Source organism: Mastigoproctus giganteus, chromosome 10 (assembly GCF_048544385.1).
Source record: "Mastigoproctus giganteus isolate SK-2022 chromosome 10, ASM4854438v1, whole genome shotgun sequence".
Taxonomy (NCBI): Eukaryota; Metazoa; Arthropoda; class Arachnida; order Uropygi; family Thelyphonidae; genus Mastigoproctus; species Mastigoproctus giganteus.
In genome coordinates this window covers 52,898,422-52,913,402 of record NC_143584.1, presented here as the reverse complement: position 1 = coordinate 52,913,402, position 14,981 = coordinate 52,898,422, and the positions used below count along the sequence as shown (strand labels likewise).

Here is a 14,981-nt window from a genome sequence, read left to right as displayed (position 1 = left end):
CTGGCTTCGTCACATGCCCAGACTAGTCTGGAAGAATGAGCAGGAATTATAGAAGCTAATTCAGACAAATAGTGCTCATGGAAGTATCTATAGAAAAGGCATACAGCAGAAACAGAATGTCTATGTGACAGAGAGTGTAGAGAGTTTGTTTGAGATAGGTCATTAATTAACCTAACTGCTCTCTTTTGAAGGGAGTCTCGAAGCCTGAGAGAGGTTTTGGGGGCATCACCAGAGATGTGGGAACAATATTCCATGGTAAGGAAGATTTGCGATTTCTACAGATTGAGCAGCTGTTTGGAAGAAAAGTAACACCGAGAGTGAAAGATATTTTTTATATGCAGAGGAAGTATTATTTGTAATATGCTTATGTCAAGAAAGATTAGAAGTCAGGATTATCCCTAATAGAGATATGTGATCTTGTTTAGAAATTGCAGTGTCATCAAAGATAAGCATAGGAGCAGAAGAATCCTTTTTGAAAGATATGACGAGACTGAGTTTTAGAAGGACTGAAATCAACTAAGTACATGTTATCTTTGCCTCACTGGAGACTTGACTGGAGATCAGCATTTAAGAAACTTTGTAGTGGATATTTCAAGAATTGAGACTGTATATGCAGGGTATGGTTTTTCAAGCTGGAAGGTGGAATGCAAGGTACTATCATCATCAAAATTATGGATAGGATTTCTAGTCAGAGGAACTAGGTCATTAATATACAAGATGAAAATGTGGGAGAAAGAAGTGAACCTTGGGGAACACCAGCATTAGTGGAGAAGTTAGAAGTCAGAGAGCCATCTATGTGAGCCACCTGCAGTGAGCAGTCAGAAAGGAAACTGAATACCCAATTACAAAAAAAAAAAAAAAAACAATTGGCATACCATAAGATGGAAGCTGATTTACAAACCTTTATGCCAAACAGGATCAAAAGCCTTTAAAATTTCAAGAGCAATTGCTTGAGTTTCACCAAACTTTTCCATTGAATTTGTCCATAGATGGGTAACGTAAGCCAGTGGATTGACACTGACAGAATCCAAAATAGTGATCATTGACCAGATGGAAAGTTTCAAGATAGTTTGGAAGTTGGCAGTTAATGGATTTCTCCATTACTTTAAAAACATTAGAGGTATGTGCAATGGGATGATAATTGAATGGGAGGGATTTATTACTTTTTTTTTTTTTTTTAGGAACTGGTTGGATATGAGCAAATTTCCAAGTAGAAGGGAAACATTGGTGGAATAAAAAAGTGTAAAAAGGCAACACAGAACAGGAGTAACCTCATGACCACAGGTTTTGAGAACAAGTGGATATATACCATTAGGACCTGGAATACAATAGGACTTTCTTGACATCATACCTGTTCAAAATCCTCCTGACATCCTTTTGACAGAAAGAAGACCAGAGGAGGCATTGAATGGGAATAGTGGGATGTGGTTTACCAAGATCAACAATACATGAATTAGAAGAAAAGTAATATGTTAGCAGATTGGCTTTATCTTTGGCTGAAGTGACAACAGAACCATCTGGTTTTAATAGAGAACAGAGATGGGAAAAAGCTACAGCCAATAGCTTTGGCAAAAGACCAGAATGCTCAACTACTATTTGGACAAGAAGCAAGCTTTCTACCCTTAGCCTGATAAAAATCTAGTTTGGACTGATTAACAACTGCTTTACAATTATTGTAAGCTTTAGTGTAGGCAGAAAATGAACTTGGAGAATGAAGGAATGCAAGAAAGTTGTGATATGCAACATTCTTATCTTGAACAGCCTTAGCACATTTATTGGAAAACTGAGATTTAGATAAAGGACAAGATTTTAAGGTGGAGTGTGGAATAAAGGATTTCATCCCCACAAGAATAATTTGACTGATGATCTGAGCAAACACTGACAACAGAAAATTTAAAACAGTAATCCAACCAAGAAAAAGAAGAAAAGAAATTTTGCAGATCATACCACTTTGCATTCTTGTAATGCCAAACAACATGAGAAATGAGTAACATAATAATGGCAGCAAGAGAAAGGCACCAATAGAGAAAAGAGACCATCACCAAGCTGTGATCTGATGTGCTTAGAGGACCATGACTTGGAAGGATTGTTTGTGAGAAAAAGCTTGGTCACCTGAATATCTATTCCATCAGTGTTTCATACTCCCAGAAAACAAGACTGGCTTATCATACCTGAGAGAGTGTCTGTGACAGCCTCAAGGAATAAAGGCATTTGGGAGTTATGATCCAGGTACAGCTGACAAGGAGGGTACATGGTGTACTTATGACAATTTTCTGAACAATTGATTGTTAAGATAAGGAAGTTATAATTCCACTACATAAGGCAATTGTAAGACTGCACTTGGAATATTGTATCAAGGCATGGAGTCAGCACTTTAAAAAAGACATCAAGTTTATTGTGAGATCCAGAGACAGGAAAGTAGCTTGGTGATATTGTTAAAAATTGTGTCATTAGGAGAAAAGTTGATAAACCTTACAGGAATTCTGACTGAGGTTTACAATACTTTGAGAGGGGGAGCAAATCAATGAAGGCAAAATTTTCACAGTATTTAATGATCCTAGAACTAGACTATATGAACTGAGATAAAGGTCACTCAAAGGAAAAGTGCTATGCTACTTTTTACCTCTGCACTTTCTTTTTTTTTTACCAATTTTCTTGAATGGGAATACACTGATGCTGAGAACTAAAGGGCACTTCAATTTTCTTTTCATTGTATTGCAGCACTTTTCAGTATCACTTAATTTCACTGTCAGCATGCCATATTTACAAAAACATTTAAATAATCACCACTTAATTTAGAGGGCCAGTTCTAGTATTTAGTGTCTTTGAGCCATTGAAAGTGCTGAATATATTTTTTGCTCATTTTCACAGCACAGTAAAATTACACACTATGAATCATCATAAATGGAAAGGACAATTTTCTCAACATTCTGTTAAATGTATTCAGGACAAAGGATGCCATGTGGAACCGATTTGAGTTTCCGCATCTATGTTTTGGGTGGGATACAGAGTATTCTACCCAAACCTACCCAAATCAGTAATTTGAAAAGTGAAACCTGCATTAAGCAATAAGATTTAATATAAATAATACTTTTATTAACTCTAATCCTCAAATGAATCTATTAAATAATTTTTTGAAATAAAAACAAATTAATGGCTTTTTCATAGTTATCATTACAAGTACCTACAATTTCCATAAAAACCCAATATTATTTTTATGTTATTATCAGGATCAACAAAGTGGAATTTATGCAACCCTGTTTTGCATTCATATGTTTGTTTGTTTGCATTGAGGTTTAGTGGAACATGGATTACGTGGGTCATAATGTGGCAATTTATATGGTGTGATGTGTTTCAGAGGTGTTGTTTACTTTGGATTAAAATTTTTTTTTAAACTTGATTCTTACTTCATTGGGTTAATCTGTTGCTTATGTTTACTTCCTTAGAGGAGGTGGTATAAATTAATAGCTTTAAGGAAGTTGAAAACATCTGTGAAGTCATCTCTATCATTGAAGAGGTCTATTAGGGTAATGGTGTGATGTGACCTATAACTATTTTTGAAGGCTTGTTTGCGTTCATTTTCATATGTAGGACAGCCTATTAATATGTGTTGAACTGATTGGATAGTGTAACAAGTCTGGCATTGTGGTGATTCTTCTGCTCACAACAAGAAAGAGTGCATAATACGGGTATGCCTGATAGTCTGGCCAGTGCTGTTTCTTCTTTTCTCGACCTTCGTGTGCTAGAAATACAGTTTTCAATATTCGGCTTTATTTGGTATAATTTGTTTGCAGTTTGCTGATTCCAAGTTTCTTGCCATTGCAACTTGCAAGTACGCCATATCGCAGGCTTGTAATCGGAACACGGCACTGATACATCTTCTTCACTCTGTACTATGGCTTCTTTTGCTGACTTGTCTGCTTCTTCATTTCCAGCAATCCCTGTATGTCCTGAGATCCAGCAGAAAAGTGTATCCTGTTCATTTCTTGTGCAGTCAGTTAGTATTTGTTATATCTGCCAAAGGATTGGGTGTACCTATGTTTTGCATGGCATGTAAGGAATTCAAGGAATCTGCATATAATACACTTCTCGTGTAATGCTTATCTTGTACATGAATTAAGGCTATTTTTATTGCATATAATTCTGCTGTGTATATACACTCTTTCAATAGCTGTTGCGTTAAAGTAATATCTGTGAATACAGCTGCTGCTCCCACTAAAGTGTCTGTTTACGAACTATCGGCGTATAATGGAATATAGTAGGGAGATTGAATTCTGTGCACTGCATGTAGCTGTTGGAAGATTATTGAAGGTATTGCTTTTTTATTCCATTACTGAAAGTAGTTGCATATTGGGATATGCGAATCCCAGGGTGGAGGAGTGTGAACTGGCAGGTGTGCTACACCCTCTATATTAAGGTTATGTACTGCTAAAAAGTCTTGCATTCTAATTCCCAGGGGTCAATTTGCTTGTTGGCAATTCTGGTAGATATTTCTGCAACGTGGATCAAAGAATGTCTCCCAAGTAGGGTGTCCATGCATAGATTTTATTTTAAATGTATAATTCAATGCCAGTTGTTGTCACTTAAGAGTTAAAGGTGGTTCGTTGGCTTTGGCATAAATACCATATATGGAAGAGGTACGATAGGCACCAGTAGCTATATGCAGTGCATTATGATGAATTAGGTCCAGCCATTTCAGAGCTGTTTTCTGTGCTGAATCATACATTGGGGCTGCATAGTCCAACTTTGATCTAATTAGTGCTTTGTATAGGTTTAGTAAGGAATATCTGTCTGCTCCCCATGCTGTTGATGAAAGGATTTTAAGTATGTTCAGGTGTTTTGTACAGCTTTTATATAACTCCTGGATGTGCTCCACGAATGTGAGTTTCTTATCTAAGATTAGTCCAAGACATTTTGCTTTTGGCTGCATTGGTATATTCTGGCCTTTAAATTTTAATTCAGAATCAAGATGAAGATTTCTTTTGCAGCAAAAATGTACACATATTGTTTTTTTTTTTTTTTTTTTTTTTTTTTTTTTTTGATTTGGTAGTTGTTGGCGCATCGGCTTCTGTGGCCATATTGCACCTCCCAAGGTTTTTGCAGTACTTTGATCCAAGCCCGAGGCGGGAATCGAACCCGCGACCTTTGGGTTGCCGGGCAGGTACTTTACCCACTCGGCTAGCCCGGTCGGCCATATATTGTTTTTTGTGTTGGCGATCTGAAACCGTTACCACTTACTTATATTGTTGATTGTGCATTGCAACTGCCTCTCAATAGTTCTCATGTTCTGTAACTGACTAGAGATACTAAAGTCATCAACATAGAGTGCATATGAAACTGGAGGGAGTTGATTTGTGATCGAATTAATCTTTATGGCAAAAAAATGGCACTCAAGACTGAGCCCTGTGGGACGCCTTCTTCTTTTGGCAGATTTTGGAGAAAGAAATTTGTATTTTGACTTGGAAAGTTCTGTTCATAAGGAAGTTCTGCATAAACATAGGAAGATTGCCTCTGAGTCCAGCATAGTGCATATTTCTTATAATCCCATATCTCCAAGTGGTATCGTAAGCTTTTTCAACATCAAAAAATATTGTAACCATATGTTGTGATCTGATAAATGCATTTCTGATGTTGGCTTCTATCCTAACTAGGTGGTCTAGTGCCTACAACCACATTGCATGTTTGTGTAGATGTTATTTTCTTCTAAATACCATATCAACCTCTTATTTATCATTTTTTCTAGTAATTTTCCTAAACAACTGGTGAGGGCTATTGGTCGCTAGTTGCATGGATTTGTTAGGTCTTTGTCAGGTTTAGGAAAAGCTAGTACTATTGCATGGCACCATGTGTTTGGAAATATATTTGCTTGGAATATTCTGTTATACAGTTTCAATAGCTTTTCTAATTCAGTCTTGTTAAGGTGCTTGATCATATCATAATGTACGTCGTCTGGGCCTACTGCACTTGGCCTAGCTGTGGACAAAACTGCGTGCAGTTCATTTATTGTGAATGGTTGACTGCAGGGCTCATTACATTTTGATTCAAATTTAACCATATGCTTTTCTGCTTTTTCTTTTTGAATCAGGAATTCCGTATGGTATGAAGCTTTTGCTAATACTTTTGCAAAATCTCACCTAATGTATTTGCAATAACGGTAGTTTCAGTTAAACTAATTCCACTGCAGACCAGTATTGGTGATGGCCTATTTATATATTTACTTGTCATTTTTCTTATTTTATTCCATACTATATGTGCATTTGTTGTTTTGTTTATTGCAGACGTGAATTTGATCCACGTTGCTCTTCAACTCTGCTTCCTAGTGAATCGCACTATAGCTTGCATTCTTTTGTACTGAATCAGATTGTCTGTGTGGGGTATCTGCAAAATTGGTTCCATGCCCTATTTTGTTGTTTTCTTGTTTCAGTGCAATCATTGTTCCACCATGTTTTCGGACAGTTTGAGAAACGTGAAATCTTCTGGATTGTTAGCTTGCCTGAATTTTGTATGGTTTCTGTGACATGTGCTAGTGCAACAACTACTGTTTCCTGCTCAATTATATTGGGAAACATTTAATTACATTAAATGTTTCCCAATTAGCTTTTTCTATTTTCCAGCGAGGAGTCCTGCTGGTATGATATGGATATTCACTTACCAGTGTGGAAATTACTGGATAATGATCACTACCAAGAGGATCCTCGAAAACTTCCCAATTAAATGCTGTGTAAAGTGTAGGAGTACATATGGTAAGGTCTATAGCTGTGGTGGTCGAGTTGGAAAGTGGAAGTAAGTGTGGTTACCCCTGTTAAGAAGTAGGAGGTTGTGATTATCTAGCAGTTGTTCAATGATGCATCCTCTTCTGTTGTAGTCTGAGCATCCCCACAAAGGGTTATGTCCATTCATATCTCCCATCAGACAGATTGGGGGAGGTAGTTGTTGTAGTAATGCATCTAGGTCTTCATAAGAAGTTTTTGGTGTTCTGGCTAGTTCTTCCAAGACTTTTTGGATAAAACATGGGGATTTCCTTCCTAATGTCTCTTCATTGGATTGAATGATTAGGAATAGGGGTGTTGGTGTTGGTTTTGAACTGTCTGCCCTTTGCTTTTTGGTATTATTTTCAGGATCTTCAGCAGTTTGATTTTGTGAGATCTTCTCTGAAGTCCCTTTGGAAGTAGTAAAGTGACCAAACAGCGGCTATAAATTAGTAGGGTTGGTGGTTAGTTTGAGAATAAGAAAAAAAAGAAAGGTGACTTTCCTTTCTGAGAGTTTGCAAAACTTACTTATTAAGTACTGAAAAATAAAGATGGCTATAAATGTAATAAACTAAATATAATTGAGAAGCACACTATAGAATCACTTTAAATCACTTGATCACTTGGAAAACGTTTGGCACTCGGGGATTTTTGCATTCATAAATTTCATATATTATCTTACTATAGCCCTGCCATTCATCAGTCATAATAACTGTCCCTGACACAACTATACAATTAACAATGTCAAATATAGTATCTTGATCTCATGTTGCCACTATTGAATATAATCATTTTGTGATTCACATTCAGTAGTGGCAACAGGAGAGCAAGCACACTTCTATGATGATATTTATATGTAAAAAGATGAATTTCATCAATTCCCATTGTACAGCCTTCTCCTTCAAGCCTAATATGAATGCCACTAATAAAAGCATTACATTTTATCCTATAATCCACAAATGCTTCTGATATTGTTTTAATATCATGGCCTGACTCCCTCAATACCAATTAATTTTCTTCTTCTTCTCTATAGGCGCCTCCATAGCCAGGTGGGAAGGAGCAGCAGTGCATAGCACACTCTTCTTGATTAGCCTGGGGTTCGAGCCCGTCACCACCAAATACGGAGGATGCGGAAAGGTCAGGGAATGACCACCGCATATCCTGGAGCAATATGGCCTTAGTTGCTAATGCGCCTAAAAACCAAAATAACAAACATTCCCTCTTCTCTATAAAGCAACCAAAAAGATAAAGATGTAATGAAATGTTTTTTTTTTTTTAATAGAAAAAGGTATCCTTAAAATATTCATAAATCTCTTATTGCAATTTTTATTAGAACACAAAATCTTTGAAATTTTTTCTTTCTTTCTATTTTGCAATCCCATCCAATCTTACAGTTTATACAATGCCCCTCTCTTTCAAATATGTCACATTCTAACAGCAATTCAAAATAAAATCCTCGTCTTTTATCTTTTTATCCTCATCAGGGTGGGGGAGTGCACATAAAATTTAAAAATAAAGGGATTTTGTGGGGGGGGGGATTTTTTCAGGCAACTCTGATCTGGGGATTTGTTAGTTGAAGTGTCCAGTACCAGACATTCAGAAAAGTTACTGAATGTATTGAACTTACTATGATAATAATAATAGCAACAACAAAAATTATCAAAAATATTGGAAGAACCTAGAATGGCACTTTGCCCCCAGGATTCCAGATGCCTTGCATGGCCCTGTATGATAAGTATTTTTTTATTATTTTTTTTTATGATGCACATACTAATTACCAAATCGGGGTGGGAGGGAGGGAGGGAGGGAATTCATCAAATATATTCAAAAACAGCAATATTATAAGCTCCTGATGAGCAATATGTTAAAATCAGCATTTTCAACATTACAAAAATTAACCTACAGCTGCACATGCCATGGTATAGCGCAGGGGTGGGCAACCTTTTTAAATGGCAAGCCAAATAAAATGTCTGTGAGGTACACATGGGCCAATTTTTTTTTTTTTTTTTTTAGCTTTCTATGATTTTTAGGATTATTAAAATGGTATGTAATGAAAAAATTGTCAAACTAAAAACTAAACAGTTTTATGTTGTTTATTGTAATATTTATACATACTCACACATATAATTAATTTTATTAATAAGAAAAATGAAATACAAATTCAAGATAAAATTACAAAAACAATTATAGTATACAATTATAAAAAAATTAAATTGAAAATTATTATAATTTCAAAGATTTTATAAAATATTAATAATCTTAGATTTTCAATTATGCATTGTGATAGGTTTCAATAAATACCTTCATAAATATAAAATGGTAAATTCTCTCCAAATTAATTTACTTTTATTCCTATTGATTATTCATTGAGATTTGGTGTTGAAATGCACGGATATACTTGCACTGCAATCACATTCTGCAGAGCCAAGAGTCCAGAACCACTACTGACTGTGGTTGGTTGATATGTTGTTTAATGGCACAAGGGCTGCTAAGGCCATATTGTGCCTGATTCTATTTGGTAGTGCAATTACCAGTTAAAATCTGTCAGTGACCAGGGGGCTGGTCACTCACACACTAGCAAGGCTTTTGTGGATTTATTGGATGATTGTTTTCTACATCAGCAGGTTCGGGAGGCAACTAGAGGGAGTAATACTCTTGATCTGATTATCAGTAGTGATTCTTCATGCATTAAGAATCTGCAGATAAGGGAACCACTAGGTGGCAGTGATCACAGTGCGCTGAAGTGGGATTTACTCAAAGAGGTAACTACCATTAGGGGTAAAGGGAAGGGTTATTGCTTTCGTAAAGGCGACTATGATGGACTGAGACAGTATTTAAATTCTATACAGTGGGACCAACTGATGATGTTACCAACAGCAAATTGCTGATGCTAATGCTAATATTGTGCCTGATTCTATTCGGTAGTGCAATTACCAGTTAAAATCTGTAAAATAATCCCGTCTGCTTTAAGAAGTAAAAGAACTCAACTAGATTTGCATTGTCTCCAATGATATGGGGTAATGTCAAGATTCTTGCAGATGTGAAAGCGATTTTAAAATTTTGTTTCGATAATTATTATGATTGCAATTTATTAGAATATGCCTCACCGTAAGTGTAGTCTGACAAAATGTACAAATAGGCAGATCTTCCCCCTTGAGTAGATAAATATGGGTTAGATATGTATGCCCAATATGCGTCCTAGCCAGGATCACCTCCTCTTGCAGGTAAATTGGAGCAGTTTATTTCCGCACTTAGCCTGCCAGATTTGCAACCATTGCTCTTCACACACGTTTTTTATGACTGATTTGTAGTCTGTATATGGCACTTGGTAGTTAGGGGGATCTTGCAATAATTGGATGTTTAGCGGCTTGATCTGTGTGCAAGTCAATTCCTGCTTACCAGTGTTGCCAGAAGCTGGCAACACTGGTATGCTTGCTTACTTTTTAGCAGCATTGCTGCTTACTCGAATCATGATATATGGCACAAATTCAAATGATTCGTTAGATGTCTTGCAATCAAAATGTTGATAACACTTTAATAACAGCAAATGTAATAAAAATTAATAAACATAATTTCATGATATATAATCTTCGGTGGGTCAGTTATTATATATATTTTGAAAATGATGTTCACTGAATTATGCACTTTCACTGGCCGGAGTTGGCCTGTGGGCCAGAAGTTGCCCATCCCTGGTATAGCATATGCCAAAGCTATTTAAATACTAAAAAAAAACTATAAGAATGGCATCAAAATGAAATTTTATTTTCCCTCAATTATTGTGTTTAATTTCAATCTGCATTATTAGGTGTTTTCTGTTGAAGACGTTTGGTTATAAAATATGCATTCTTAAGCCTATTCTCAATGATTATAACTGCTGAAAAACTAGAATTTAAAATTGTTTCCAATCCAATTGTTTATGTGTGCTATCTTCACATTTACTGACTATGTTCTCGGCTAGTGGGAGCAATGCTAGTCATAGCAGTGTACTCTTCTCTAGAGCAACAGCCAATATGCTGGTGTCAATAAACAAAGACACAGACATGCATATTAGATATGCATTGGAGGTATTTTAAAAGTATACATTTTCAATATAAAAAAATGGAGTAGCATAACAGACTGAAAAGTGGCATCAAAAAACAAATAAAAGTGACATCAAAAATGAACAATTTTGAATTATATTTTTTTGATTTTTAAAGTTTCAAAACCAAATCTCTCTTTCCAAGTGTGTGTAAAAAAAGTAAAAAGTAAAGTGCAGCCATTATCAACCCACTGCAGGATGGAAGCCTCCTCAACAATTCATGCTGAGGGAAATGGACCATAATCTGCCACGCTGGTCCAGTGAGGGTTGGCAGATCGACCGTATCCAGCAGTCAGGGGCTTGAACCCCGATCTACTCAAAGAGCGTGTGCTACTGCACTCCCGCTCCTGCCCACTTGGCTACGGAGGCCGGTCAAGTGTGTGATTGGTTTATAAAAAAAAAACTAAAAAAACAGGCATGTCTACTGGAGGGCTAAAGAAAAATACCTGCCATTTTGATTATACTGCTTTAAAGTTATAGAGAAATGTGTTGTATAATAAGAAAAAATGATGAGAAGTATTTATAACTGCTTGTGCTATAAGCATTTTAAGATGGGATGGATATTCCACCTTACACCAACACTCCTATTAAGGAACTGCAAGCCACCACTGACAGGTTCAGGGATACTCACCAAATGGATTCCTAGCTGTAATAGGTTTTCCTTCAAGTGGCTCACTAACTCCATACATGTTTTCTGCTCTGATACGAAACTTATACTGTTTGCCTTCTTCCAAATTTTTCACTGTGTAATTGGTAGTAGGGCAATAGCCAGCAACAGGCAACCATCTCTCTGATCCAACTTCACATTTTTCTATCTGATAGCCTAAAAAAATAAATAAATAATAAATATATATATAAATATATAAAGTTTAGATTTTTAAGTTTAAAGTAACACAATATAATATCATTAAGTATTTTTGCCACAACCAAAAAAACTGATTTAAATACTTTATTATAACACATAAAACAAATATACATAAAATAAATAAAATAAAATAACAATAGCTTTTTGGACGAGGTGTCCCTTCTTCAGCTGGATTGTGAATGGCAGTACATATATGTTACAATAATGATGTAATATATGAATTATATATGAATATGAATAATAATGAGTTGTCTGGGTGTGATCATGAATCATATGTTTTGCACTGGTAAAGTAAGACCACGTACACCAGATGAATGGCGCATTTATATACATTACGTGGACTAAAATAATATAAAATGAGTCACTGGCCAAGATCAGATATCTGGTGTCAGTAATGCAAATCATGAACATGAGACGAACACCAGTGCGCACTGCAAAATGGCAGATTCCATAATTGGGCTTATTTTCTCCCCTATTTTGGTTCCAGACTATTAAAACTGGATATGTGTAGTGCCTCAAGCCACGAGTGCTGGTGGTAGTCACATGAGTAGTCAATGCTCTCAATGTCATGTCAGGGATCAAGGTTGTCTTGTTCAACCCAATAATGCACAGCAACAGCAGACCATTTAAAGTTAGCGGATCGGAGAGCCCTTCATGTTCTGAAATGTGATATTTTAATCTCCTAGTGGTTTCGCCTACATAATGTAATGCCATATGTAATGCAGTATACAGTACCGCTACACAAGGAGGAGTGGATGGGCATTTTCACCTTAGAAATAATCAAATGTAATTTCCTACCAGGAAGTTGCATACACCATATGTATTGAGTGCAAAATCCTGGTAAGATGTTTCGACATGCCTGGATAGTAGAGAATGTAGGCATTTGAGGTAAACTCATTATCATGTGGTGGGTGCCTCCGTAGTCAGGTGGGCAGGAGCAGTAGTGCGTAGCACACGCTTCTTCATTAGACCAGGTTCCAGCCCATGACCACCAAATATGGAGGATGCAGAAAGGTCAGGGAATGACCACCGCACATCCTCAGAGCAATATGGCCTTAGTTGCTAATGCTCTTAAAAACCAAATAACAACAACAATATCATGTGGTGGATTAGGTCACGCAAAAAACTCACGAGCTTGTAATTCACACCTATCCAGAATATGAGTTGGATAACCACAGTTGGAAAGATCTGCCCTTATTTTGGAAATCTTTAATTGCCTGTCATCTATGGATCTGGAATGAGCCCAAGCATTGGTAAACAAGGTACATGCAATGCCGCATAAATGACCAAGAGCATGTGCAGACCCATAGTTCGTAAATTGACCTTCACATATAGGCTTTCAAAAACCAGAAGTAAAACATTAGCCCAAGTGTTGGTCTAAAACATTCAATAATGCTCAGCAACAGCAGACCATTCAAAAAATAAAGAAAGGGTGTTATTTGATTCTAGCTCACCAGTAAACTAGATAAAAGGTTAGAGGGAATTGAAATATTGAAGCAATTGAGTTTCTGATCTCCGAGGGACAATCCCGAAGATATCATCAACATATCGACACCAGACAGTGATGGGAACAGGCAGATTTAAAAATATTCGACTCTAATTCCTCCAAGGCAATATTGGCTATAATAGAACTGACAGGAGCACTCACAGCTGTGCCATGAACTTGGCAGAACAGAGAGTTGTTAAACAATGATCGCGCTGACAGTCAAACACAGATTGAGGTGCATACAAATATCGTTTGTAGAGACAATAATTGTACAATTGATACAACATAATATGGAAATAGAGGGAATATAAGTATTCGGTTATGTTATAAAGATTTTATGGCAATTGTACCTAAGTGCACAAAGCAGCAACAAAGGATACAAAAGTATATAAGCCGAGTTATAATAATTAAGCAAGAGAAAGAGCTGACAGATGGAAATGTAAAGTGCACAAGGTGTCAAAGTATAGCTGCATATGGAAGTAGGGAAGGGATAGAAAGAAAGAAAAGTATTAAAGGTGGATGATAGGGAAAGAAGGCAAAAAAACCTAAGTGATATATTGAATTATAAGAAATTAAAGGCTGAATTAGAAAGCCAATTAGATGGAATGAAGCTATACAGGAAAAGTAAAAATAAATGATTAATATTAATGATTATAATAAAATAGCATGCATCAAACGGGTGAAAAAATTTTGATGTAAGAAAAATCTAAAGATGTGAGAAAGAAAATACAGTAAAATAATAAGATATTTGATGCATTCTAAAAATAATTGATACATAAGCAGGGAATTCACTGGAGTACAACACCTGATTATGTATCAATAAACTGTGTTTCTATGCCTACATATAGCTGCATATGGAAGAAAAAACAGATGTGTAAAGCAGCAAATTCTTCCATAAATATAGGGGATAGTCCCAATGCCAATCTAATTTAGGTGTATAAAGCCTTGAATGGTTTGAGCATGCTCAATGCAGATGGGATTCTTCCTCTTGCTCAGAATAATTGCCTGAGAGGGCATAAATTCAAATTGAGGAAAGGCGGTTGTAGGATAGATGTGCCTTTAGATAGATAGATAGTTTGCCTTTAACCAGCAGGTGGTTGATTGTTTGAACAAACTTCCATCTGTCGTTGTAGAAGTTGATAGCTTAAATAGATTCAAGGCAGAACTTGACAAACATTTGGAGCGAGTGGATGGGTGAAATAAGGATTTTTTTTTTTTGGCTGATGCTATATAAGCTTGCTTCCTTCCATCATATGCCTCTACTAATGCTAATATCAGGCTTAATGTCTAAGTTTTGCATATGATAAAAAGGTTGGCAGGATGGTTAATGAAAGTAATCAGGGTAAGCTACTGCAACAAGATCTAGGAATAATTAAGCAGATGGGCAGAGAAATGGCAGTTAAAGTTTAAAATTGACATGTGAAGTATGACATATGACGTAAAAAATTGACTGCATATGGGTAGAGATCCCAGTAATTTCAGATCAACCGTGTAGCACTACATTCAGGGTAGTGGAAAGTGGAAAAGACTTGGGGGGGGGGGGGAGAACAGAGGTAGACTGAAGTTTTCTGAACAGTGCAACCTAGCTGCCAGGATAGCTCATGGGGCTTTCTCAATGATACACAGGAACTCTACTAGCAGGGATAAGGATGTGATTATCCCTTTGTACAAGGCCATGATTAGGCTGCATTTTGAATACTGTATACAGGTCCAGAGAAATCTCATTTTAGGAAGGATAGCAATCTGTTGGAATGGGTGCACAGAAGAGCAACAAGATTGGGGAATAGAGCAAAAGGGTGAGCT

At 36.4% G+C, this 14,981-nt stretch overlaps 1 protein-coding gene across 2 annotated transcripts in view; it reads right to left on the bottom strand.

The window, feature by feature from the left end:
* Positions 1-14,981, bottom strand: part of LOC150079033 (twitchin-like) — a 2,795,346-nt gene that overhangs the window by 964,736 nt on the left and 1,815,629 nt on the right. For both annotated transcript variants that reach the window (XM_090382361.1, XM_090382360.1), the window contains one exon: positions 11,459-11,650. In XM_090382361.1, the coding sequence (XP_090238487.1) occupies positions 11,459-11,650 (192 nt within the window). The remainder of the gene's footprint in view (positions 1-11,458; positions 11,651-14,981) is intronic.